Source organism: Canis lupus, chromosome 7 (assembly GCF_003254725.2).
Source record: "Canis lupus dingo isolate Sandy chromosome 7, ASM325472v2, whole genome shotgun sequence".
Lineage (NCBI taxonomy): Eukaryota > Metazoa > Chordata > Mammalia > Carnivora > Canidae > Canis > Canis lupus.
This window is the reverse complement of record NC_064249.1, coordinates 74,065,864-74,092,664: the sequence shown is the minus strand read 5'-3', so window position 1 is coordinate 74,092,664 and position 26,801 is coordinate 74,065,864. Positions and strand designations below refer to the sequence as shown.

General features: G+C 38.2%; 1 protein-coding gene across 7 annotated transcripts in view; it reads right to left on the bottom strand.

The window, feature by feature from the left end:
• PTPRM (protein tyrosine phosphatase receptor type M) overlaps positions 1-26,801 on the bottom strand; it is a 786,460-nt gene that overhangs the window by 288,770 nt on the left and 470,889 nt on the right. For all 7 annotated transcript variants that reach the window (XM_025429496.3, XM_025429497.3, XM_035718728.2 and 4 more), the window contains 3 exons: positions 23,748-23,857; positions 12,981-13,182; positions 10,149-10,251 (listed from right to left, as the gene is read on the bottom strand). In XM_025429496.3, coding sequence (XP_025285281.1) covers positions 10,149-10,251; positions 12,981-13,182; positions 23,748-23,857 — 415 coding nt within the window. The remainder of the gene's footprint in view (positions 1-10,148; positions 10,252-12,980; positions 13,183-23,747; positions 23,858-26,801) is intronic.

Genomic DNA, 26,801 nt, shown 5'->3' with positions numbered 1-26,801 from the left:
GTTAAAGCAGAGAAATGGAATCACTGGACAGAGAGAACCACACAGAAGCCATGGGGTGATATGGAAAAATGCACATTGTTCCCTATGGTTCTGCTACCAAACAGGCTGACGAGCTGAGTATTAATTAAGTAGCTGAAAACCAAAGACAGCTGGCCATCAAGCATCATATAATAATATATATAATAAAATTATTTCTGATGAAACAGAAGGCATGTCAGAATTTTTATGTGCTTTAGTATTATCACCCTTAACAATTTCACTGAACATATTTCTAAGTGCTGGCTGATGAACTGCTCTGCTGAAGAGGATGACGGAAAACCACATTCATGATATGGCTATGCACACCCCCATAATATGATTAAGAAGTGTTGTCACAGCCAGAAAGTGGTCAGATCCTCTCTGTGTGGCTCCTCAGCTCTGAAAGCGTGTGGCTCTAAGTAACACACTGGGTTGACTTGCCCTCTCTGCTCCTTACGTGACTTGATCAGCCTCTTAGAATTTGGGATCTTTTCTCTCATATCATATATGATTTTAGCACTTTAAAACCTAAGAGTAAGGCATCCGTAGTTAAAATCAATTAGTCTGTCAAAATTTCCAAGATCTTTGCTCCCAGAGGCTATTAGTTTTAGCTCAGAATGCCTCTAGAATTCATCCCTTAAATTCCTTGGAATCAATAACTGTGATTAGGAAGACCAGCAGCTCCTGAGAGCGAAGGGCATAGCAGCTTGGAGATTCATAATGAAGGTGATGCAGTGTTCAGTTCAAGGCATTTGTAACCTTCTGGCGCTCTGGGTTTACAACTAAGACTACTCGTAAATGATTCTACTGTTGACATTCACAGATGGTCCAGATAGATGGGGTAAAGCAGCATGTAACTTTCTCTATTGTCAGTGGAAAATGAGACCAACCTATATGTCTACCTCTGTCACCTGGATGGATGGTTTCTGGGAGGCTGGTCAGTCTGGTCAGGGAATGCATAGGACTACATGCTCCCACCTCCAGAGAGATAGTCATGTATAACTTTTGGCTTCCACTGTACATGATACTCAAAGGCTTTCATGTAATCTGTAGTTCCAATCTCAGACACCTAGTTTTTCAGAGATAACCATGGATTCTTTAGGGCACAGCAGAAAGGAGATATAGTATTATCAAACACTTGGGTCTTCCCTGGTCCCAGCCAAGAATTAGCCCCAATCATCCACTAAGCATACTGGTGCTCAGAGAAGCCTTAGCACTTGGCTTTCAGGAGGCAAAGACAACACTGTGTCCATTCAACAGGCACTGCATACACAACCCAGTACAAATTATAATCATTACAAAAGCACCTAGCACAAGGGCATGACAAAGGGGTTAGGGTGATGTAATAAAAGGAAGGTAGAGAAAAGCAAAAAAGAGACAGATCCAGAAGCTTCTCAGCAAGAGGGACTAATAGTACCACATTTCTACTGCTTATGAAAATTGAGATTTTAAAAATACTCATACAATTAGTAATTTCCAATAAATTACTAGATAGAGAGTCACTGCTAGGATAGGCTTTCAGTTTCTAGTGTTCTAGTGTCCACTTTAACAATACTCTAAACAGTTAATATCATCAGTTGCTTGGGTTAGTCAAAACATTTTTCCCCTCTAAAAAGTACTAAGTGGTTTTGATTCCTTTAAATCCTGTCTCTAATAAAAAAATTAGTATGTGACACTTACAAGATCTCTTCCCCTCATGCCTAAAGGTTAGCTATGTCTTAACTGGACCCAGTGAAAAGAAACAGTGGGAAGGCTCAGTATTCCCACCAGCCGCCATTCCTCTGAAGCTCTTCCCATGCCCTGTCCCATCCATGCCCCACTGCAGGGCTGATCTTCCTCATAGATTTTTCCTTGCCTAGAGCTCCTGAGTGATCTACTCTCCGCCTAAAGGCTACATCTCTACTACTTAGCTTGGGGCATAAGGCTGCTCAATCTAGCCCTGAGCTCCCTTGGAGCCCCCCACTCACTCTACTTCTAACATGCTTCTCATTCTCAGATCAGACCAACTTGCTCAGTTCTCTCTGCTCTTTTGGAACTCATCAGTCTTACCCATTTATTCCCTGCCACACACCTAACCTCCCCAGCAAATACTTCCCCATAAATCACTTGGACAATATCCATCGCAAGATTCAGCTGCTTGGCTCCAGAGGCGCTCTTCTTAAGTCTCACCTGACCTTCCTGTGTACAACCCCTTCCCTTGGACTCTCTGTGCCAGTCCTCATCCCTGCAATAGGGTACCAGATAACACACTGGTCACTTGCACCTAAATTGCTAACTCCTGAAGAAGAGTGCCCATGACAGGCTCTGCAGTGTTCCCAGGACTCAAAACAGTGCTGGAAACCGAGTTAGTACTTAATAACTATAATCCTAACAACCCCCTGTGAAAAGGTCATATTACCTTGCTCTGCAAAGATGAAGGGCCAGAGGTTTAGAGATGTTAAGGGTATTATGCTGAGTGAAGTAAGTCAATTGGAGAAGGACAAACATTGTATGTTCTCATTCATTTGGGGAATATAAATAATAGTGAAAGGGAATATAAGGGAAGGGAGAAGAAATGTGTGGGAAATATCAGAAAGGGAGACAGAACATAAAGACTCCTAACTCTGGGAAACAAACTAGGGGTGGTGGAAGGGGAGGAGGGCAGGGGGTGGGAGTGAATGGGTGACGGGCACTGGGGGTTATTCTGTATGTTGGTAAATTGAACACCAATAAAAAATAAATTAAAAAAAAAGGGATGAATAACAGTCACAGAGCTAGTTGTTGAGAGAACTGGGACTTGAAATTAGGTTTATTTAACTTCAGACTATGTCCTTTTTCTATATCCTGGGGCTCGTTTTAAAAGTTAGGTCCATAATTGATGTAACCCATAAAACAGAGTAATTATTTGAATATTACTCTATCTTCCCTAGAATATGCCAAAGGAGGAAAGAGTGAGTCTGCCTGCCTTGCCTAAAAGGCTATGCATGACACCTGACACTATCTTGTGTCTTTGTCTACAATGGTCTTGATTATTGACAGATTCAATAGTTTCTAATTAATTTAAAGCAAAGCACTGTTTATTTTTTTTAAAGATTTTATTTATTTATTCATGAGAGACAGAGAGAGAGAGAGAGAGAGAGAGAGGCAGAGACACAGGCAGAGGGAGAAGCAGGCTCCATGCAGGGAGCCCAACGCGGGACTCGATCCTGGGTCTCCAGAATCACATCCTGGGCTGAAGGCGGCACTAAACCACTGAGCCACCCGGGCTGCCCAGCAAAGCACTGTTTAGATAGGGAAATGATACACTGATTTATAGTAGGCTAACTTAAAATTATATTACTTTAAATTTATATTACAGGATCTTTGGATCTTAAAGCCAACTCTGCATTGTGATGTTTTACACTACAGTTTTCCTTTCTCAGAATAATACTGTCATTCCAACAATAAAATAAAATAATGGCATAAGCTTTTGGGGAATAAGTAATAAAAAATATTTGCCAACCACTACTTAACTGGTTCCTCTGACCCAAGATCAAATTCTTGGAGAAAACTGTTCTGATTAAAAAGATAATTTATAGAATCTAGAGAATAAATTCTAACATAACGATTAAATGACCATAAAATTGTACTTGAATCACAAGTATATATGTGTGTATATATATGTATATATAAAAGAAATGGTTAGAAGAATCAGATTCTTCAAAGGTGAACAGAACATTAGACTTCTTCGAGCCAAGCAAGTTCTGTGTCTCACCGACTCTCCACTACATCATCTTATGAATTTCACTTTCAGGATGGTTATAAACAGAAAATCGGTTTCCTTTTGTTCTACAGTTTAGTTTATTTGGTAGAGATGACCATAACCATCATTAGCTAATGATTCAGGAGATAACAGGGAAACATCTAACTTTTTTAAAGAGCTGTACTACAGAATGGGGGCAGGGAAGAGTTCATTACCATTTTTTAATATCAATTTCTAAAAACTTGCAAATGCAGAAACATATAGGAAACAGATGCAATCAAATTTCAAAATGTAGTAGAGATACTAGAATTTACTGGAATTCTGTTATTTATGATTTTATTGATACACCTTTGTTAAATTCTTAATTTAGTTTTCATGTAAGATTAAGTTTTTTTGTGATATCATATTTAAAAAATATATATAAAACGAAACAAACAAAGGAAAATCTAGAGGACCAGAGTTAGTCCTATGAAGAAAAGAAAAACAACACAAACCACTTACTGACACTGTTTGAAAGTGCTACCATAAGAAAAAAACACTTATACAGCAGTTAGTGGATGTAAAATATGGTTTGGAGTATTTTTTTAAACAAACAAAAAAAACCTACCTCTTTTAATCCTTAGAAGAACCTCACAATGTTGATTTGCTCAAAGGCTCCTTGCATATTCAGAAGAGAATGGGATGCCCAAGCTGGTGATTTTCAGGGAATGAAAATGTCTTTCCTTGGATGTACTGATGGCAGACAATCAAATGGATTGCCGTTGCCTTAAAATAACTTTTTAAAAATTAATATCTGGTCCATACTTCCTAATCTAAAGCTTCCTAAACCATAATGAATTATATGCCAACAAGTGTAATTTCTACAGGAAAATTATAATGATCTCTTGCCTTCCTTTTACTGTTAAAAGATCTGTTTCACTGTCCCATCTGAGGTGGTAGTTTTCATAGATCCTCAACATTCTCCTGTTGAATCTATTTATTTATTTATTTATTTATTTATTTATTTATTTATTTATTTATTTAATAATGATAGCCCTTCAAGGTCTTGGAAACCTTGCTTCCAAATTCCCTAGAGACTTTTACCCTATCCCAAAACGCCCTCCCAACTTTATTTTATTTTTTTAAAGATTCCATTCATCTATTCATTCATGAGGCAGAGAGAGAGAGAGAGAGAGAGAGAGAGAGAGAGAGAGGCAGAGACACAGGTAGAGGGAGAAGCAGGCTCCATGCAGGGAGCCCGATGCGGGACTCGATCCCGGGTCTCCAGGATCACGCCCTAAGCCAAAGGCAGGCGCTAAACCACTGAGCCACCCAGGGATCCCCCCTGAATCCCTTTAATAAGAACTTCTGGGTCCAAGCTGATGACCGCAAAAAGAACAAATTCCATTTTCCATACAGCTCCATTTTCCATACAGCTCCAGAATCAAATCAAACATTTTTAGGAAGTATAACAAATTCTCTTAAGATAAATACAATTGCTTTACTGACTATTTATCCTCAATGGAATAGAAAACCTGTCCTTAACCTTGGTCTAAGAACATAGCAGAGAGTTTTCAAAGGACAAAGAGCTCAGTTATGAGAAAAAAAATCGTATCCTTTAATACACTTTTAATTTTATATCTGACTTGTTACAAAATAATATTTAATTAGTAGTTTGGGCAAATCAGGAAATAGAAGTGACAATGATGGTTTCAGATCCATCCACATTCTGTTGACTGCCTACTTAAGGCAAACGAAACTCAGGCAAAAATGACAAAAAGGAGTAAATGAAAACAGCATACATTTGTCAAGTCTACTACGGTAATGAATTCAAGGTGAAATCTATTTAATAAAAATCTGAACATATTACATAAAAATAAATAAATTCTTGATTTATACATGAAACTGAAGTTTTTATATGGTACAAGGCTTTTTTTTTTTTTAATCAAAAGTATTTTGGATGAATAAAACATTTATGCCTGCCTTTTCCTAACAGAAAATATTCCCTGTCTCATTTGAAATTTTACTTTTCAGGAACATGCTTTTTAATAAAATAAGGCAAAATATTTCTTCCATCCCTTCTTTATAGCCTCATCTCTTCCTCATTCATGATGTAGTGAAGTTCCTATTTGTTTTAAGATTGTGGCCCTGATTCTCAGCAACCGGAACTATTTGCCAATTGCTTTTTAAATATAACTATTGAGGAAGCGTTCATTGTGAAGACAACCATAGTATAAGAAGTTACCAATGACAGGAAAAGCTCGGTGTTAAAAATAATTAGGACTGCCTTTGTTGGAAGAACAAAGTGGCTGCCATCCATTAAAAGTCTATTCGCACACTTGGGCAACAGTTGTAATGTTTTGGTTGTTGACTGTGATTGGTGCCCACCTCCCATCCCCGTGGACGGGCAATTTAATAGATGTTTTCCCCACTCGGTAGTTTCTCCTGAATGAATGAATCAAAGAATGAGTACTTAAAATGGTAATTTTCTAACATTTCACTGAAATGAATATCAGAATGTTTAATTAACATATTCAAGCACTGAGTTTTAATTAAGAAGACATATAGCTCCAAAACATTTACAAATAAATGGAAACAACAATGCCTAAGGAACAAAAATGAGAGTCATTTGAAAACACCATCACCTAAAGGCTCAACAGTGTGATGGAGTCTCCTGCTGTAGACCATTAGAACGTATAAAACATCGTTAATGAGGGACACTGCCCACAGTACAAGTGTAAAATCACAGACAGAATTTTTGTTAGTGGAAGAAAAGCACAGAGTTTGTGGAAAATTCATTCTTTGTTTAGAGCTGCTATTTTACTGGCAAATTACAAGGATTTTCTCTGTTGGATTGTGTCTGTGTGTAATGAACAGTGGAAAGGAGAAAAGAGAGAAATGAGGTGATTCTAAAGGAATAAAAGAAAATTAATCTTTCTCTTGTCTTATTAAAGAAAAAAAATTGAATCCATGAACAGACAGTAAAATTCTGTCCTAGGTGCTAGCTTACTAGCCAGAATGATGGAATTTGTGTTCTTCCTGGCCATCTCAGGATTTAAATAATTTTATGTGACAGAGCTGATGTGTTGATCAATAAAAAGACAACAATTGTTTACATTGAGAGTTTAGTGCAATTTTAAGAATCTGCATTAAGCAATGCTAAGTGTTTTGTAGTGAAATCAATGCAGAACCACCTTACTTCATGAAGTACATAAATGAAGCAGGACTGAGATTTTAAACCTAATGATTATGGATTAAAGAAAAATCAAATCAATTGAAAGAATTGGCTTTGGAAATCACACAATGACAGTATTTTTGAGCATATAATACTGTGCAAAATCCAGGAAAGGAAGCAGATGTTCACTTCCATTTCCCTCCTTCTTCTAGTATTTATCTTATCATTTGGGAAAAGCTTTCTTGTATTGCAGTTTGATTACATGTGCATTTTGCAAATTTCCAGATGTGTTCAAATGTTTTAATCTATATTATGGCTTTATATTTTAGGTCCCTATGATTCCCTAATCAGAGTTCTTATTTCTCTAAACATTAAATGAAACCGAAAATTTTAATATACCTCATTTAGTTTGAGAGTATTATGGACATTTTTTCCAAACTAGTCTTTCTAGACATATTGGTCTTGCATCTACTCAATAGATAATAAGCCCTATTATGTTGTACTGTAATACCAAATCCCTTGATAAGAACATTCACTTTCTGCAAAAAACAAAACACAATAATAGAAAACAACTTTTTGACAGCTGGGGTCAAGATAGTTTCCATTCTCAAATTTATACCCATAAAATTTACCCATTTAAGTATCCTTCTAGTTAAGGTGGTATCTGTGGTGGGTCTACCTGCAATACTTTCTGAATATGTCCCAGAAGAACTGATCTGGATTCTAGCATAGATTTAGATAATGAACATAGTACATTTATTGATTTCAAGATGCTAATAGTGTGGCTCTAAGAAGGTATAATAAAGACAGAATGAAAAGCGACTCTGGCAAATTCAAGGAATGTTTAGCCAATAATAAGATAATGTTTAATCAAAGTGGAGCAATAGTGAGGTTGGAAATAAGGCATCAAGACAGCTGTGAAGGAAGCTGTGATAACATAAACTGAAACCTTAGCAGAGTTAGAGGCTGGCCTTCAAGAAATGATGTGAGACGTGGTGAAGGTGTGTATTTTGGACACTCTGACAAGCAGTTGAAAGAGTATTTTTATAACATCAGAATAAAAAGCCCAAGGATATCCATAATTAAATAACCAGTAAGGCTCCAGTCTCCAAAAACTGTAACGTTTTGAAAAGAAAACAAGATGATGCCTTTGAAAGGCATACTTAGAAAATATCAATCGTAGTTTGTTTTTTTATTTTTATTTATTTATTTATTTATTCATTTTATATATATATATATATATATATATATATATATAGAGAGAGAGAGAGAGAGAGAGAGGCAGAGACACAGGAGAAGGAAGAGAAGCAGGCTCCATGCCGGGAGCCCGACGCAGGACTCGATCCCAGGACTCCAGGATCGCGCCCTGGGCCAAAGGCAGGCGCCAAACCCCTGAGCCACCCAGGGATCTCCTCAATCGTAGTTTGGAATGCAAGAAGCACTTTAAAAAAATAAGGAAAGGAGAACTGGGGAGGGAGATGATGTCGATTGCTCAAAGGAATATTATTTGAAAACTCAGACTTGGAAAGATCTATACACAGACATGGATGAAAATCCAACCGAAAGAGTGTGAAGGAAAGAGGCAAAAAGATCAGAAAATGAAAAGGAGTTTATATGAGAATAAAGTAGAACAGGGACTAACCCATTGTTTTGGAGAAATGGTTAGGATTTCAGATTCCTTCCATTTGGAGGTGAGTGGTCTGTACCCTTTCATTTGATCGTGATACTTCTGCAGGAGAACCCTGACTCCCATCCTAACAGCTCACATTGCTGAGTCTAGGCGACTCTTAAGTTGGTCACAAGAAAATGATGCTCTGGCCATGGTCAGAGCATCAATTTTCACTTAATAATATTTCAGCTTTCTGGACTGAAAAAGTCTGACGGAAGGCCACAGATACACTCGGATCTTGGCCAGCCATCTAATGAGTATGTGTCTGGGGTCACGTGGATTAGGGCAACCCCTGGGCGCTGCATACAGGTCAACCCAAAGGGGCGAGGTAGTGTCAGTGGATACATATCTTAAATTTGGAATAAAGCTTTTACATATTTCATAGTCTTCTCATGGAGCGCACTTATGAATGGCCATCCTAAATCCCTTAGATGAAAGTCCCTTACTACTATGTTGAGTAAGTCAATAGAGTGAACTAAAAATTGTCTCCTTAAATTTTGTAGATTTTTCAAATAAAAATTCCTGTGATTCCACCCTAACTTGACCTTATTATCAACTAATGCTGTTCTGTTTTTACTCCTAACTATGTGAAATGAAACTTGTACATATCTTATCAGGTACAAAGAAGTCCAACTGATTATCCTATGATACTGTCGTGAAAACATGATCAAATAGCCAAGTTTCAAAAGGTTAATGAAGTAAAATTCTAAACAAGAAATATAGAAAAAAAAAACATATAGCCTTAAATGGGAATGAAAATGTTTCCTCAGAGCATGCTATTCAAAATAAAAGGTTATTCTGAAGGGAATCTATTCTTATAGCACAGAATATCTAAATCCCTCTGAAACAAGTAGAAATTTCATTTATATAGATTAATGAGCTTATGACAAGTTCATACTCAAGAGTTATTCAGGCATTCCTTTGCTCCTTTCTAGGAAGAATAAATTTATTTTATTCATTCACCGTAGAAGATACACTTCGTAATTTCTTAGCTATATAAATCATCATGGAATGAGAAATGGGGCCTACATGTTGGTAATAAACTTAAATATGTTCAAATAAAGACTTCACAGTGCTCCTTCCAATCGTCTGTTTCTTAAAAAAAAAAAAAAAAAAAAGTAAATATATACCACATAGTCATCAGAGAAATAAGCCAATTTCCCAAAAGTTAACTGACTTAAAAGCCCAGGTAAACAAACAAACAAACAAGCAAAACTTGAAGGTCCATTTAAAGAATAGAGCTCAGGATAAAAATAGCATCTGCCCTTGGGTAACTAAATTGCAGCAAGCAATTACTTTTTAGGAGTAAAGCCACCTCTCTCAACAGACTAAGGCATTTGTTCCTTATCTTCAAAGAACAACCCACTTGCATCAGAATCAAACTGTACACAATACTTGATCACCCCACATCAAAGCACTTTCCCTTTCCTGAGTCATTTCTTTTAATTAGAGCTAATAAAAATATGGGTTTACAGGCTGACTGAGGTTCATAGCAGATCCCTAGAAAACACAGCCAAGAAATGAATCAATTTTGATTTTAGGGTCTAATCTCCCTAGAGCCAGTCCACCCCTCCTCTACTCGGTACCTGACAGGCGCGCCTCGGCTGTGGGCAGGTTTCAGCATGACTGTCACTGTATTGTCCGTTTGATTCAAGGGGGTCTCAAGTTCATAAGCCGGCATAGACGGTGCTGGGGGAAAAATGTGTGAGATGGGAGACTCATTATTTCTGGTTGATCTTTTCAAATCAAATGGTGAGTTCCATTTGCGGAGAACATGAAAAACACAGTGAGCTTAAATTGCAGCTGTGAACCGACCACGGGCAGCCTTTGTGTATACACCCTACACAGACTGTCAGGAACCACCGCTAAAACCAGTATATGTGGACTTCTTTAATTTGAAGCTGGGAGAGAGAATGAGGGGGCTCCTGAGGTGTTAGTAACATTGTGTCTCCTGATTTGCATTCTTGCTAAATGGGTGTAGGTTAGCTTGAGAAAATATATCAAGTCAGATACTTATAATTTGCAGACTTATTGGTAGGCATGCTTTTCTTTAACTTTAAATGCATATGTAAGAAATAATCACTAATATCATAAAATGGAACATTACAGCTCTCACATCTAAGTCAATAAGGAAAACTTGTGTGGGCCACAGATCCATCTAAGGATCTGAAGAGGCCTTTAGGTGCCTGTAGAAGGCTTGTTGAAATTAGTGACCACCGGCGGGCTCTCAGAGAGAGCAGGAAGGTGGAAAAGATAAAGGAATTGGAGCAAGAAAGGCTTGAGTTTGATTTTTGTTGTTTTGTTTTAATCAGCCTAAGAGCTTAGGCACATGAATTGTCTCTGGAGCTTCAATTTACTCTTCTTTCAAAATAGGAGAAATTATCCCCTAGGGTTATTATGGGAATTCAAAGAGATAATAGAGCCAGGCAAATATAATTCTACAAATGTTACTTTTTTTCCCCCACTTCATGTGAATCCTATTTCCAAGTCCATTTCCTGGCATTCTTTGTTTTCTAGATAGTTCAGTCTTAATCATGAGAAGATAATGACAAAGCTCTCCAGTAATCTTGTCTTTGCCATGGACTAGAGAGATCATTTCATGAAGCTGTGATGTGGGAGGCACATGGTCTTTTGAAGACTCACAGGTGTAGGTACCTAATGAGAACACTAGAGATCATTTTTATTTTTTACAAATATATATAGTTTTTTACATCTCTTACATATAAAAAGCTTTTATGTAAGAGACATGGGTTATATCTCATTTCCATTTATTGGATTTTCTCAGCATTAAAAATTAACTCCAATTCTATTAAAAATTAACTCCGATTCATAACATAGAATTACATTTTGTAGAGAGAATAGTTCTTTATCTGAGGTCCATGAAAGTAGAAAATTGGGGCCCATAAACTGTAATTTTCTCTGAACTATAAAAATCAAATAGTTATTTTTGATGAGTCCATGCAGGCTAACTAAAATGTCAACTGTCTTTGTTTTTGAATAGAACTGTATGAAGCTGGTGGTCAGACTCCTATCAACCAGAATTTTTATATAACAGAAATGGTAAAAATGAATTATCTTTTCTAAATGAACATCCTCTTCATATTTGAAGCCATATTTCAAGGATATGAAATATGAAATGTTTCCTCTTTAGTCTCCATCATAAATTCAAGCACCAGATTATATCATCTTAATCACATCCAGGTATCAATGCACTTTATCATGATCAGAGAGGGAAGGCATGGACAACTACAACTAGAAGCCAGATTTTCTGATTTTAAGTCTAGCAGTGTCTAGAAATGTATGACCTATGCCATTTCCCTAACCTCCCAAGGACTTCTTCCTCGTCTTCCAACTCTCCTTATTATTCTTATTACTGAACTCTTCCAAAGAAATATCAAGTGTCTTTTGGACTTCAAGTTGAGTTTGTGATCATAAACAAAATCTTATATGATGAAAAATTTCCCTAGAAGTTATAATTGCCTAAAAACAAAATTCCAAACCTCCCTCTCTGAAAACCTAATCAAGTGCTTAGGTACTCTTGTTGTAAGCACTTCCCTGCCTCCAATTCTAAGCAAAAACTTTCTAAAAACTAGAAATGAGGACAATAGATATGAAAGCAAGCCTATTATTTAGCTAACACCGATTGATTAAAAGCGTTATTTCCCTCACCTGCCTCCTGCTCATCTACCCCCCACCAAAACACACAAAGCCAAAACTCAAATACTTCCCCACTTATACCCAAAGGGGGAAAAATGGAAAAAGGAAATGTCCATGGGATTGTGTTTATTGCTGTTATATATCCCACAGCAGATGGCAACTCCATTTCCTCTAGTCCGAAGCACAAAGACATTTTCTGCACAGTTGCACATGCCCAGAAATACTTCTCGAATTATGTCTTTGGTTGGATGGCATAATTGAGTCTCTACCAGCAAAAAGCTGGAGGCTGTAAGTGCCTGTTGCCACCCCTCTGTCATTGCAGAGGACAGGCAACTACTAATGGTGAAAGTCCCAAGGATGGCTGATCCTTCTGGAAGCAGACTCCATATAATGCTGTCTTTCTGTTGGGCAGTCAATCATTCATGGCTCATTGCAGAGATCTTTCCAAAGCTGCTGCTCTGGTAACTTGAACTGTGAAGGGGGCAGGAGCATGCAGACCAGAACCCTCACTCATGCTCAGGCCCTCCAATGCAAACTGTTAAAACATAGCTACTTCCTAATGCAGGAGGATCTTAAGCTCTCAAATTTTAAGTATTTGGAGCATCTCATTCAATTCCATGAGTCTGATTTTCATAAATGCCAAAGTGTTCATCTGAAAACAGTGTGTAAGTTTGGATGAGGTTTGTATCCTTGACAATGGGAATGAGAAAGTACAAAGCTGCTACTTGTGATAAAAGACATAACTCACAAATGTTTAATACCTGATATTTTGGTGGTGAACTGATTTGTCGCCGGAGGTCCAAACCCCTTAGCAGTGCTAGCTCGGATGGTAAAGGAGTACGTGGTCCCGGGATACAGTCCAAAGAAGAGAAAATGGGTTTCATTCCCCAGTTTTGAAACTCTTCCACTTTGATTGGATAAGTCTATTTCTGGGTCAAAGGAACTGACTGCTTTGTAGGTGATCTGCAAGAGAATAAGAATGTGATAAAATATCTGGAGCAGATGGACTAGGATCACATCTTTATCCAATAAACCCTTGTGATGTATGCACTGTCAGATGCTTTATGATAAGCTCCGCTATTCACTTAGACTTTTCAAATCCTGGATCCGGTGAAAGGGCGCAGGAACTCAGCCAAAACTGCTATGAGTTATTACTTTTATAGACAGAGGAACTGAGAGCCAGTAGATTAGAACATAAAGGATGAGTTCAGGTTTAAGCTAATACCTTGAAGTTGTTTGCTTTCAAAATGTCACTTTGGAAAACTACATTACAGTTGGCTTAAAATGACATCACACAATGTAAAACTAGCTCAAACAGATAAGGACCTGACAAGGAGAAGGCCTCATCTTTCATCCAGGGGCCAGTTTGATTTAGTGCTGAACAGGATTACTGTCTACTGGAAACAAGGGTATTTTTAAGTGTTTTCATCAATGTGGGCAAAGATATCTGCTCTCAAAATAAATCCTAGACACGAGTCAGTAGTTCTTGACCACGGTGCTCTGAGGGGTCATATTTGCTTCTTTTCTTTAGAGCAACACTGTCCGATAGAACTTTCTAATATCATGGAAATGTTCTATTCTGTACTCTTCAGTATGGTAGCCACGAGCCCCAAGTGGCAACAGAGCACTTGAAGCGTAGTAGTGAGATCGAGGACCTGAAAATTTTATTTGATTTTAGCTAACTAAAATAAAAAAATTTAAAATTTTTATTTATTTATTCATAAGAGACACACTGAGAGAGGAGGCAGAAACATAAGAAAAGGGAGAAGCAGGCTCCCTGCAGGGAGACCAATGGGGCACTCAATCCCAGGACTCCGGGATCTTGACCTGAGCCAAAGGCAGAAGCTCAACCACTGAGCCACCGGCACACCCCTAAAATTTAAATCACCATGCCTGACCAGGAGCTGCCATTTGAGGCAGTACCACTCTAGAATCTCTCATATGTATGCCACATAACAGGTGTTCAAGGCACATTGGACGAGCCTGGAATGTGTTAAAATAAATATATCATAGGTGTCTTTAAATTTGCCCTTTTAAATGATTTTTGAAAGAATTTCAACATAAGTAGTTCATCAACTATTCACGAACATGCATTTTAGTGGTGATTACTAACTTCTACTGGTTGTAATGATATAATTTTTAAATGCGGCATATTCAGAAGTTTTAAATTGCAAAACTGAGCACTTTTCTTGCTTTTAAATGGGTAAACTTACTTATAATTTATGTGCGTGAACACTAACACTGTTATTATACGGAGTGATAATTGACATTCTTTCTTCTTATATTTATACCATGTCATTATAATTAGGGAGACCTCTCTGAAAGAATATTTAGATTGAATCATCTAAGCTTTGGCAAGAAAATGTTTGTTGTATATATTAATCACTACAGTGCATGCCATTCTCAGAGTTAGGCAGCATCTCTGTCATTAACCCTCTAGCTAACTTCCCTCACGATATTACTTTGAGTCCAGAGACAAGACAGTGTCTACACCAGCTGCTCTGGAAGGGACTTCAGCATCGTCACCACTGTGTGCTTAGTTGCTTACTTGGTCCTCATTCTGACACTTCTATAGAAAAGGGTGGTTCAGAGAGGGTAGATCTAAGCTAAGCTATGAGGGCTTATTTGCTCCCTAAAGTTCATTCATTCATTCATTCATTCTCTCATTCTCAAGATATTCATTGCCTGCCTCCAATGAACCAAGCAATGTGCTCTGAGCTGGGATCTCACATGGTGGATGAGACATAGTACCTGTCCTGGAGGAGGGACCGATCTGGTGGAGAAGTAGAGAAGCAGTTCAACAGTTATGATACAGTATAATGAAAATGAGGACTAGCACTGCCCACCCCAGAGCTAGGTACACTTCCTTGTTCATTTCATTGTCCTACTAAAAACTGTAATGGGATACAACTGTATATGAGACAAAGTCCAAACTCCTTACCTCTGGGCTTAAGAACTGCCTACATCTTCTCCAAATTTGTTTCTGAATACTCGACACAATGACATTACATTACCTCCTGTCTTGGTCAGGGAACAAAGATTTTCTGTATCACTGACACTGCTTTTACTCATGAACTTTCACTTGCCTGGAATGTGACAGGGCCAGCGTGCCCTGTTTTCTCTCCCTACTCAGATTCATTCATTCCATTCAGATATTGATGGTGTGAACACAGACTCTGTAAATACCACGGTCAGTGGGTGGACACAGGCCATGTCCTCAGGTGGCTAAGAATCTGGACTGCAGTGGGTGGAGCTGGGAGAGATACACGGTAAGTAAATGAACCATTTTAAAATACTAAAGTTGAGTAGATGAAACCCACACGGTGCTCAGGCAAAGAATATTGTAGGGCAGAGAGGGATGCATGTAGAGCTACCACGGATGGTTGCAGAAGCAGCCACTGAGGGGATGACAGCTAATTTGAGGAGATTTGAACTTGAGTTTGGGAAAGAAGAGCATGGACTAAGGCCGTGAAGCAGGAGCATTCTGCACATAGTTAGTGGACAGAAGGAAGGCCTGTGAGACCGGAGCCTAGCAAGTGAGGTGAGTGTGGTCCCTCGAACAGGAGCTGGAGGAATGGGCAGGGCCATATGTGCAGCACTCCGTACCCTAAGATGAGAAGTCAGGATGCATACAAGGGGGAGCCTTTGAACATTTTTCAGCCTGAAAACCAAATGATCAAACTTCCCTTATGAAAAGACCACACTAACGGCAGGAGGAGCAGTGGTTTGCTGGAAGGAGGCAGTGGGCAAGTAGGGAGGTCACAGGGTACTCCTGCAGAGACCACGGAGGAACTACACCCTGTGATGGTGCAGTGGTTGGGACGAAGGTGAGCATAGGGGGGAGAGCAGCAAATGAAGAGAAGTGGCATATCTGAGAGTCAAAGTGGACAGAAGTCAGTGATAGGTTGAATGTGGAGGGAATGATGGAGGAATCAAGGGTAAGGTGGCATATTTGGGGCTTAAGCAAAAGATGGCCCTGCTCACTGACATGCAATGGAATGAATGAGGGGAAATGAGCTGTTGGCTTGTGGCCATGGTGTGCATGGTTTAAAGCTGGGATCTGAGAGGTCTGGTCCAGGAATAGAGATGTGGGGGTGAGTGGCACTGAACTATTATGATTTGAGAATGGATGAGGCCATTGGGGAAAGGATTTGAGAGAGAACACTGACATTTAATATAATCAGTGGTGGAGGAGGAGAAATCAACAAATGAAGCCAGAAATGCCAATAGAGAGAGCTATCATGGAAATCAAAAGAAAAAAAAAGGAAAGGAAAAAAGTGTCTTAAGAAGGAAATGCTTTCAAAGACGCTGGGAGTTCAGGCGAGATTGGAACAAAATGTGTCCGCCTGCCCGTGTCTGAAGCCAGAGTTCCCATTTTACTTTTCAGTAAAGGCTTCCAAAGGAGGCCTAACAATCACTGGATCAGCCGAATGCGTGATGTTGTGACTGTGTTCATACAGTTCATTTGGCGATGCATCAGGGAGTGCTGTAAAAGCTCTTGTGTAGTCTTAAATCATGATTTAAATATGCCAAAGGAAATGGAACTTTTCACGTAATCGTATCTTCTTTCTGAGGAGTGACTGATGTCTTATTCTTCTTTCTGATCCCAAGGTGATCAGTAAATATTTGACACTCAGCATATTATTTTCCTAAAAAGGCCACTGGGGAGAAGAGGTGTGTGCATGTGCTCCCATAAATGCTCACAGTATGGCAAGGAGGATGTTGCTGCTCCCACACTGACTATAGAGCAGAAAGCAAATGCTTTATCTAAGGACCTGTTGCTCCACTAGGGTTGATGGGTTTATACTCACCTATTGCCATGGTCATACAGGGTAAGCTAGACTGGGGATCTGTAATGGGTGTTTCAGTCACAGCCCTTCAAGAATTTGCTAGGATTATTAGATCCTCTCTCCCCAACCCATAAAAATGCATATACATACTAATTTAGACATTCTTAAAATTATGGATCCTCTCTTTCACTTTTTAAAAAAATATTTTATTTATTTATGTGTGTGTGTGTGTGAGAGAGAGAGAGAGAGTTGGGATGGGTGGAGGGAGAAGGAGAGGGAGAGAGAGAGGGGAAAGAGAGAGAGAGAGAGAAAGAGAGAGAGAGAGAATCTCAAGCAGACTTCATGCTGAGCAGAAAGCCTGACGTGGGGCTCTATTTCATAACCTTGAAATCATGACCTGAGCCAAACCAAGAGCTGGATGCTCAACTGCCTGAGCCACTCAGGTGCCCCTACTCTCCCTCACTTCTAACAAATCCCTAACAAGCCAGTATGTTGTACATATGCAGACGCAAGATGTCAGAATGGTTATTGATCCTCCTCAAAGCCATCCAGAGCCCTCGGAGTTTGAATACCAGGAATAAAAAAAAAAAAAAAAAAGTTCCTTAGGAACAGGAGGAGCAATCCACTCTAGAATCCACTGCCTGTGTGAGAGTGGATGCTCCATCTACATATATCTGAGCAGCTGTTCTAAAGGACACCAAAAAACACCTCTATGTTTGGGTGTTGGGTACACCCAAATGTACCATGTCCCTTTGGCATTTATTTTTTCATTTGTTAGTTTAATGCATGTTTATTAAGTGCCTATTAAGTAAAGCAGTGGGAAACTCCCAGAAGGAAAGTTTGGGACTGCTTCCACACTTGCACTGTATCTCTGGCTGAGGGCCAAGGCAATTCTAATGCAGCCTCTATGAAGAACACTGACATTCCACGTTGGGCCTCTGCAGTTTTATGGGATGATTTCCAATTCATACGTAGGTGCCTGAAATTTTCTCAAATTACTTTCCCTTCTTTTACTTACAGTCTCAAGTTCTGAACTAAAAGATTCATAGACAATCAAAATAGAATAACATGCAATTTGGGGCCAGGAGGGGATTAAAAATCTTCTACAGAGTGGGACTTGGCTGGAATCTCGCCAGTGCTAGATACAGTCCTTTAACGGAGAGCCAAGCAATTGGAGGAAGTAATAATGAAATCTGATTTCGGGGGAGGAAAGAACCTAGGATACTTCAGAGAAAAGTACGATATTTGGATGAAAAACTGAAAGCAGCAAAGGTCTCACAGGAGGAGAGAGGAGGCAAAAGCATCAGGAGGAAAGAAGAAATAAGAGCACGTGGTGTGATAGTTCAGAAGGTTTTCAGAGAAAAGAAAATTCTATATATATATAGCTCATTAGGTTCTAGGAGAAAAATAATAGGAGATGCAGTAAGAAATTTAAATTGGAATTAGACGGGGCAGCCCCTGTGGCGCAGCGGTTTTGCGCCGCCTGCAGCCCAGGGCGTGATCCTGGAGATCCTGGATCAAGTCCCACGTCAGGCTCTCTGTATGATGCCTGCTTCTCCCTCTGCCTGTGTCTCTGCCTCTCTCTCTCTGTCTCTATGAATAAATAAATAAAATTTAAAAAATAAAAAATAAATTGGAATTAGATTATGGAAGGCCTTGAATACTGAAATGAAAATTCTTGACATGGCCCTTAAATTCTACTTCTTTCTACATTCTTACCATCTCAATCAATAGTCATTAATTAAGCCCAGTTATCCAGGCTCAGGATCTTGGGGTGTCTCCAACTCTTGAACGCCCCCATCAGTTGACAAATCCAGACTATTCTACTTTGCTATGTGCCCACACAACACTGGACTTTACACACCTCACATGTTAAAGTGATTTGCTTTTGGTACTTATTTCATTCTCTCTATAGTTAGTTGCTGTTAGGATTGCTACTTCTAGTAGAGAAGGTACAGTACTTTGTTCTTCTGTCTTCTCTCAGTACCTTATATACATATATATATATATGGTTTTTATTTAAATTTATTTAAATTCTAGTTAGTGAATATACAGTGTAATATTAGTGTCAGGTGTACAATACACTGATTCAACACTTTCATACATTACCCAGTGCTCATGATGACAAGTGCACTCCTTAATCCCATCCCCTATATCCCCCATCCCCTACCCATCTCCCCTTCTGGTAACCATCAGTTTGTTCTCTATAGTTAAGAGTCTCTTTCTTGGTTTGTCTATTTCTCTCTCTCTTTTATATACATAATATAAAATTATAATATAAAATATATAATATTATGTGTGTGTGTGTGTGTGTGTGTGTGTGTGTGTGTGTGTGAAAGCTTGCTGATGCATTACTCTCATGACCAGGAATCTGGAGTTCACTTACTAGGCTTTTGAGTGAAAGCCATATAAAGTTAGTGAGGTACAATGAAAATACCTGGACACACATATATTCCTCTGTATTTGGAAGTATTACTGGCTGATAAACTTCTAGAAATAAGCTTCACGTGCAATGCTTAAATTTTGATAGGTTCCCCCAAATTGTCTATTAGGGGAAATGCATCAGTTGTAAGGGATGCAAAATGTACATTCCCATCAGTAGTCTATGCACACATGCATTTCTCCACATCATTGTTTAACACCTGATATTACACAAACTTTTTGTAGCACTTCTTTTTATTTCATTTCTCAATCATTAGTAATATAGGGTAGATATCTTTTCACATGTTCAAATGCTACTTGGACTTTTTTCTATGAGTTGTCTCCTCTTATTCTTTGCCCAGTTTTTCTAATGGAATTCTTTGGACATTTCTTATCAACCTGTATCAAGTCTGTATATTGTGACCAACAGCCTACTAAGTGCTACCAATTTTTAAAATAATTTCTTCTGTCTGTATTTAGACTTTCCTAGTGGTATCTTTTGTCGTTCAAAAGTTTAAATTCTTATATAAGTAAATCTGTCAATCTTTTAAAATATAACTTCTGGGGCTTATGTCAAGCTTTAGTAAGATACGTTACAGAAATATCTTCCTTGTTTTCTTATAGTATTCTGTGTTTATTTTTTATTTTTTAAAGATTTGATTATTTATTCATTCAGAGAGAGCAAAGAGAGAGGCAGAGACACAGGCAGAGGGAGAAGCAGGCCCCCCCGCAGGAAGCCCGATACGGGACTCGATCCCTGGTCTCCAGGATCACACCCTGGGCTGCAGGCGGCGCTAAACCGCTGCGCCACCGGGGCTGCCCAGTATTCTGTGTCTGGAACATGAATCCATTTGGTTTTTGTTTTTGTATGATGTGAAATATGTGTGTGTCTTATATGGCATATTATTCTTACAAAAAATGCTGGGTTTGCTAATATTTATTAAATGTTATCGATCTCTATTCATAAATGCACTTGCACTATAATTTCTACCTTGTAAAATTCTTGAAGGTCATGCACCCAGTTGTAACAGTTGTTACCTCTGAAAAGTGAAATTGGGAAGCAAGAATATTATTTTGAATACTTCTGTACTTCAAATGTTCTCTCAGAAAGTGATATTACATTTTTAATTTAATAAAATCAAAATTTTGATCGCTGTTGAGGAAGGCTGTAATTATCAGTCTAGGTTTTAGGCAGATGGCTCTGATCAAAATAAAGGGCTGATGGAGAGGTAAGGGACAGGAAGGGGTAGAGCCAGAACAAAGGTGGGGAGAACAGAAAGGAAAGGCTGGTTAAAGAAGACTGAAGATGGTTGTTAGGGGAATGAAAAGGAAAGGCAAAGGATAAGATCAAAAGAAAGCTTTAATGCTCTCAACTGCCATGACTCCTGGCAGAAAACGATGTCAGCATTTTCCAATGAGTAAAGGTTTGGTTTATCTTTCCCAAGAGGTAAAGGAGAACTTGAAAATAACCTGAACCCATAGCATTTCATTTACAACATCTACAGCATCCAACCTGTCTTCTCTTTTCTCCTTGCAAAAATGATCCAGCTGTGCTCCCTGCCCTAAAGAAACACCTGTATCATTTATCACTAAGTTTTTCTCTAGCTCTGATCATTTATCTCACCTTCCAGTTTTTATCTATAATCAAATGTGTTTCTATGATAGAACATACTGTTCCTAAGGTCCCTGCTTTTTTGGGGGGAGCAACCGTTCTACTTCCTTAGCATGGCATCAGAACCCAGAGGCTGTGGTTATCCAGAGGGGACTGAGTCTGGAACCTGTGCCTGTCACTGACTCTGGCATAGGCTAGGCACAGCATGTACATCTTAGCTTAAGAAGAGTCTCCTCCTGAGATGCCACCTGAGAGAGAACAGAAACTCCCCCTTCCTACTTTTGGAAAACATGGGGGAAAGAGAGAGAAAGATGTGGTGGCCAGAAAACTTGTATTTAATCACTGAAACCTGATTCACACATTTAACATTTTCACTTACGTATCTAGAAAAATAAACCGAACTGCTCTACTTACCTATATCTGAGTTTTAAAACCCTGATTTATGACACATCCAGGTATCCCCACTAAAACACATTTAGATCAGTGTTCAACTGGGAGAACCGGGTGGTGAATAGAGAGGAAGGGTGGATGAGGAGGCGGATGCGAGGAGAGAGGGAGGAGGAGGGGGAGGATCGGAGTGAGTAGGAGGGAGGAGGGGGGAGGCGTGAGGATGGCTGTGGCGGCGGATGCGTAGTAGGCTAGGAGATCGGTGATTAGAGGCTGGTGTTCTTGGCGTGGATTTATAGGCGGCTTCGGCTCTTCTGATTTTCTTTTCTAGTCTTTTTTCTTCTTTCTCTACGGATGCTGTTCTCTTCGGTCTTATGTCGTATCTTCTTCTCTTTCTTCTTCTTTTCTTCTTCTTTCTTCTTTCTTCTTCTTTCTTCTTCTTCTTCTTCTTCTTCTTCTTCTTCTTTTCTTCTTTTCTTCTTCTTTTCTTCTTCTTCTTCTTCTTCTTCTTCTTCTTCTTCTTCTTCTTCTTTCTTCTTCTTCTTCTTCTTCTTCTTCTTCTTCTTCTTCTTCTTCTTCTTCTTCTTCTTCTTTTTTTAAGATCTTATTTATTTATTCATGAGAGACACAGGCAGAGGGAGAAGCAGGCTCCATGCAGGGAACCCGACATGGGACTTTATCCCAGGTCTCCAGGATCACTCCCTGAATGGAGGGCAGTGCTAAACCACTGTGCCACCCAGGCTGCCCAATGGGTTCCTCTTTTGAATTATTATTTCTATAGTTTTCACGTTAAAGTTACTTATTATACAAAGATGTATGTTCGGAGGTACCAGGAAGAAAGAATCCGGCTATTATTTTCTGTCTGTCTAGATATCAACATGTGGCTTTTAGGACAGATGGACATGCTTCTTGGAACTTAACATTGGCTGTTATCTTTCCTAGTAAAATAATCTGTTATTCTTAGGTGGGAATCTCCAAAACTGAGACCAGAAGATGGTCTTGGGGCCAAAAATATTAACTAAAAATTATGATCACTGAGAAAAAATATGAACTTGTTTGATTTTAAAACTTACCTTTTTAAAAGCTGAACTACAGATTTTCATAACACTGAATTCTTTCAAAATGAAGCAGCCAATGAACAGCATCAATAACTTATTAAATCAACTTTTTCTTCTATATTTTCTCTTACTTTGTTTAGCTTTCAATTAAAAACATTATTTTTTGCATTTCAATACCAATTTTCAAAAAGTATAAGGAAACATAAATGTGAGGCTAGTTGGGTCAGGGAGGGGGTTTACCAGTGATTACTGTCTGACAGCTAATCTGTTCAGGCTTTTGTCAGTAGCTCTGAAAGGTATTCAAGCCGAGGTTCCCGAGGAGGAATTGCCTCAATTTTTAGAAACCTCACAACATATAATTTTGTTAAATTTGCATTCAAATAAATGCTGGCTTAAAAAAATGCACCTGCTTGTTTCTATGACAATAGGTACAGTGAAATGATGCTCATACAGATGTGATGATGACTGTCACCCCTTGTTACTGCTGTTATTTTTTTCCTTGAACAATTCATCAAATTCTTCTCTGCTCTCTATCATTCAACTATTTGATATGCCTCAGTAGACAAAACTATGTCAAGGAAGTCTAAACGATGTTTTGCTAATACTAAGAAACCAAAAGTCATTATTCTATTGTTACCCCTGAGACAATGTCTATTGACTTTGCTAATTGGATAATCAGCATTCTTCTATAATCCAGTAGGAAAATATTTTATAGCTAGCAAGAATAGGATCATGTGGTTGCTTCCTAATCAATGTACACTTCAAAATACTTATTGTTTTTAATACAGGTGATTTTTTTAATACTATGCTGTGTCTTTACATATAATCACATATAGTCTAGAAACATCCAAATCATTATAAATATATGTCCTGAAATGATACATAATTGAAAAACTCAGGTTTTTTTTTGCTTCTATGCAGTAACCATTGTAACTACCAAAGGCATTGAACTTCTTTTTTTTTTTTTTTTTTGATTTTTATTTATTTATGATAGTCACACAGAGAGAGAGAGAGAGGCAGAGACACAGGCAGAGGGAGAAGCAGGCTCCATGCACCGGGAGCCCGATGTGGGATTCGATCCCGGGTCTCTAGGATCGCGCCCTGGGCCAAAGGCAGGCTCCAAACCGCTGCGCCACCCAGGGATCCCGGCATTGAACTTCTTAAAGACATGATGCCATTATGCATTTTTAAATACTAGATAGTCCGACTATCACATAAATTATAATGAAAAATTAAATTACTAATGAATGTATACACTACCTCATATAAAGTGATGACACCATATGTTTGGATTGGTTCTCGCCATTGAAGAAATATTTTCTCTTCAAAAGTACTTCCTTGAATGGATTCAGTAGGAACAGCACCTGGCACTAAAAAGGGTGAAAAATCAATAAATGTTTGAGAGACCACCCCCCTCCAAATTAGATTTTTCTAGACATATTAGATTTTTAACTCTTAATTGAGATATAAGATTTAATAGTCCAAAGGCACATTCAGTTTTCTTTTAAAAATCTAAAATTTAAAACCATTTTGGCTACACTGTTCTTATAAAGAAAATAATTTCATCACTTTTTTCTTTAAAGTTTGAATCAATTCAATGAAGCTCAATAATCACCTTTTAACAGAACTTTTACATTCTTTGGAAATAAAGAAAGATGTAGAGCAATAAGAATTCCCACACATTGCTTGTGGCAGTGGAAACTGGTATAGTCACTTGGGAAAATAATTTGGTAATATTCAGTAAAGTTAAAGAGGCATGTATCATAGGCCCTAATAATCCCACCTCCAGGCATATTTCCTAGTAATATTCTTGCACGTATGTACCAGGAGACATATAGTAAGATGTCAATATACGATTTTTAATAAAAATAACAAATTGGAGACAAACTGAATGGCTTAAAAATTGTTTTATATTCACACAATATAATACAAAAATGATTGAGAGTGACAGCTATATATATTTTCATGGATGAATTTTACATTCATAATGTTATTATTTTTATATGTTTTATATTAATAATGTTGAGATAACAAGTATTGGTGAGAATGTGGAGAAATTGAAACCCTCATATACTGTTGGAGGGAATATAAAAATCATACAGCTCCTTCAAAACAGTTTAGCAACTCTTCAAATAGATACACATAAATAAATTTACCATGTGAATTCCACCCCTAGGTATATATCTAAGAGAACTGAAAACATATACTACTCAAAAATTATACATAATATCAATACTAAATTTTACACAAATATTAATATACTAATATTAACGGCATTTTCATAATAGCCCCAAAGTGGAAACAACCCAAATGTTCACTAACTCATGAATGGTTAAACATATCTCAATAAAATTATAAAAGGGGATTGGAGAATATTTTAGAGGATATGAACAGTCCTTTAAGGGTTGTTAACATCTCCACAGGTTAGAAAGACTGCCTAGAAATACAAAAGGACACTCACAGGTAGCACACATTTTTTTAGTTAAGGGGCTACTGAGGTAGATGTAGAATTTTCTAGTTATTTTAAATAGAACTCAATATAGCTTGGCAGAAAAAAAAAATACTGATTCTGATGGGAGGTCTGGGTTCTGATTTGACACTTCTCAGAGATTAAACTGTGTAGTTTGGGCAATTCATGAACCTCCCTGGGTTCTCAGCTGCCTCATATTTAAAATGAGGAAGTTGGACTAGTTCATCACTACCATCCAAACTCTAAATGATATATAAATATGCAAATATTTCCTTATCTTAGGTTTAGAGAATCGATATGAAACTACATGGAAGTGAGGAATGCCTGGGTGGCTCAGTGGTTGAGCATCTGTCTTTGGCCCAAGTTATGATCCTGGGGTCCTGCGATTGAGTCCCACATTGGGCTCCCCATGGGGAGTCTGCTTTGCCCTCTGCCTATATCTCTGCCTCTCTCTATGTGTCTCTTATGAATAAATAAATAAAATCTTTAAAAAAATAATTAACTGGATGCCAGAGTGCAATGAAAATAATAGATTTTTATTTGGAAGTCATGCATGCCCTTATTTCTGGGACTAGTAAGACAACTAATAGAAAACAATAAGTTATTCTGATCTCCTGTTTTGACAGAACTTAATAGAACTCCTAGCTCATGTCCTTTCTTAATCTGAAACCCAAAAGTGGTGAGTGGGTTCATGCATGAAGGTTCGTGAGCAAGACACACCTGCCCATCTCTAGAAATGACCACATGTCATTCTCCCCCTATCATTGGTTAAAACATTAATGCTGATTAAAACATAAATGAGATGATTTTCCACAAATTTTATTGTTTAATCTAAAGAGTAATAAAATACTTTGAATGTTTTATTATCTACTCAGTATCATGCCTATTTTTATAGAGGAATAGAATGTGTCTTCTTTATAGTTTATAGTTTAGAAAAAAAAGGATTATATATAAGAGATAGAGCAGGGAAAGGTCATAATGAGCTGTTTTCAGTCATTAAAACAGTAATGATCACTTTTTAAAGGCCCCTCCCTGAAGCTACAAACAGCTCTCTATGTAAACTTCTTCTAAATCTACTACGGTTGAGAACTGTTACTATTCTCACTTCTCAGATGAGGGAATTAAAGCCCAAAGATTTAAAGATTTTTATTAAGTGCAAAGGAGGTCAGAAGGATGAGAGTGCTATGGGCTGTAAGAGTGGGAAGCAGCTTTTTGAAGGACGTGAAGGCTGAGGAGCCCTTTGGTGGGCAGCTGAGGAGAAGGAAATGAAGGCAGTCAGGTGGAAGGCAGGAGGTGGAGGAGAGTAGGCTCCGAGAAAAAGCCTGGAACGGAAGGAGCATGGCCTATGGCACTGACGCCAGGGTGACATCTTTGCAGAATTAGCTGCACTGAAGGAAAAGTCACTGGTTTTAAAGAATGACCCAGGAATACAGAAAACCTTGAAAATTAAGATTTAAATTAAGTTGTTCAAAGTTCTGTGGAGAGAGTGACATGATGCAGGTGTATTTTCTTTTATTATTAATTTTTTTATAATTCAAGTATAATTAACTTATGGTATTATATTACTTTTAGGTGAACAATACCATAATTCAACAATTCTATACAGATTTCTCAGTGCTCATTAGGGTAAGTGTACTTTTAATCCCTTTTATCTATTTCACCTCTCTCCCTGCCCATCTGGCAACCACCAGTTTTTGTTCTCTGTATTTAAGAGTCTGTTTTTTGGATTGTCTCTCTCTCTCCTTTTTTTTTCTTCATTCGTTTTGTTTCTTAAATTCCACATATGAATGATATCATGTGTTTGTTTTTCTCTAACTTATTTCACTTCGCATTACACCCTCTAT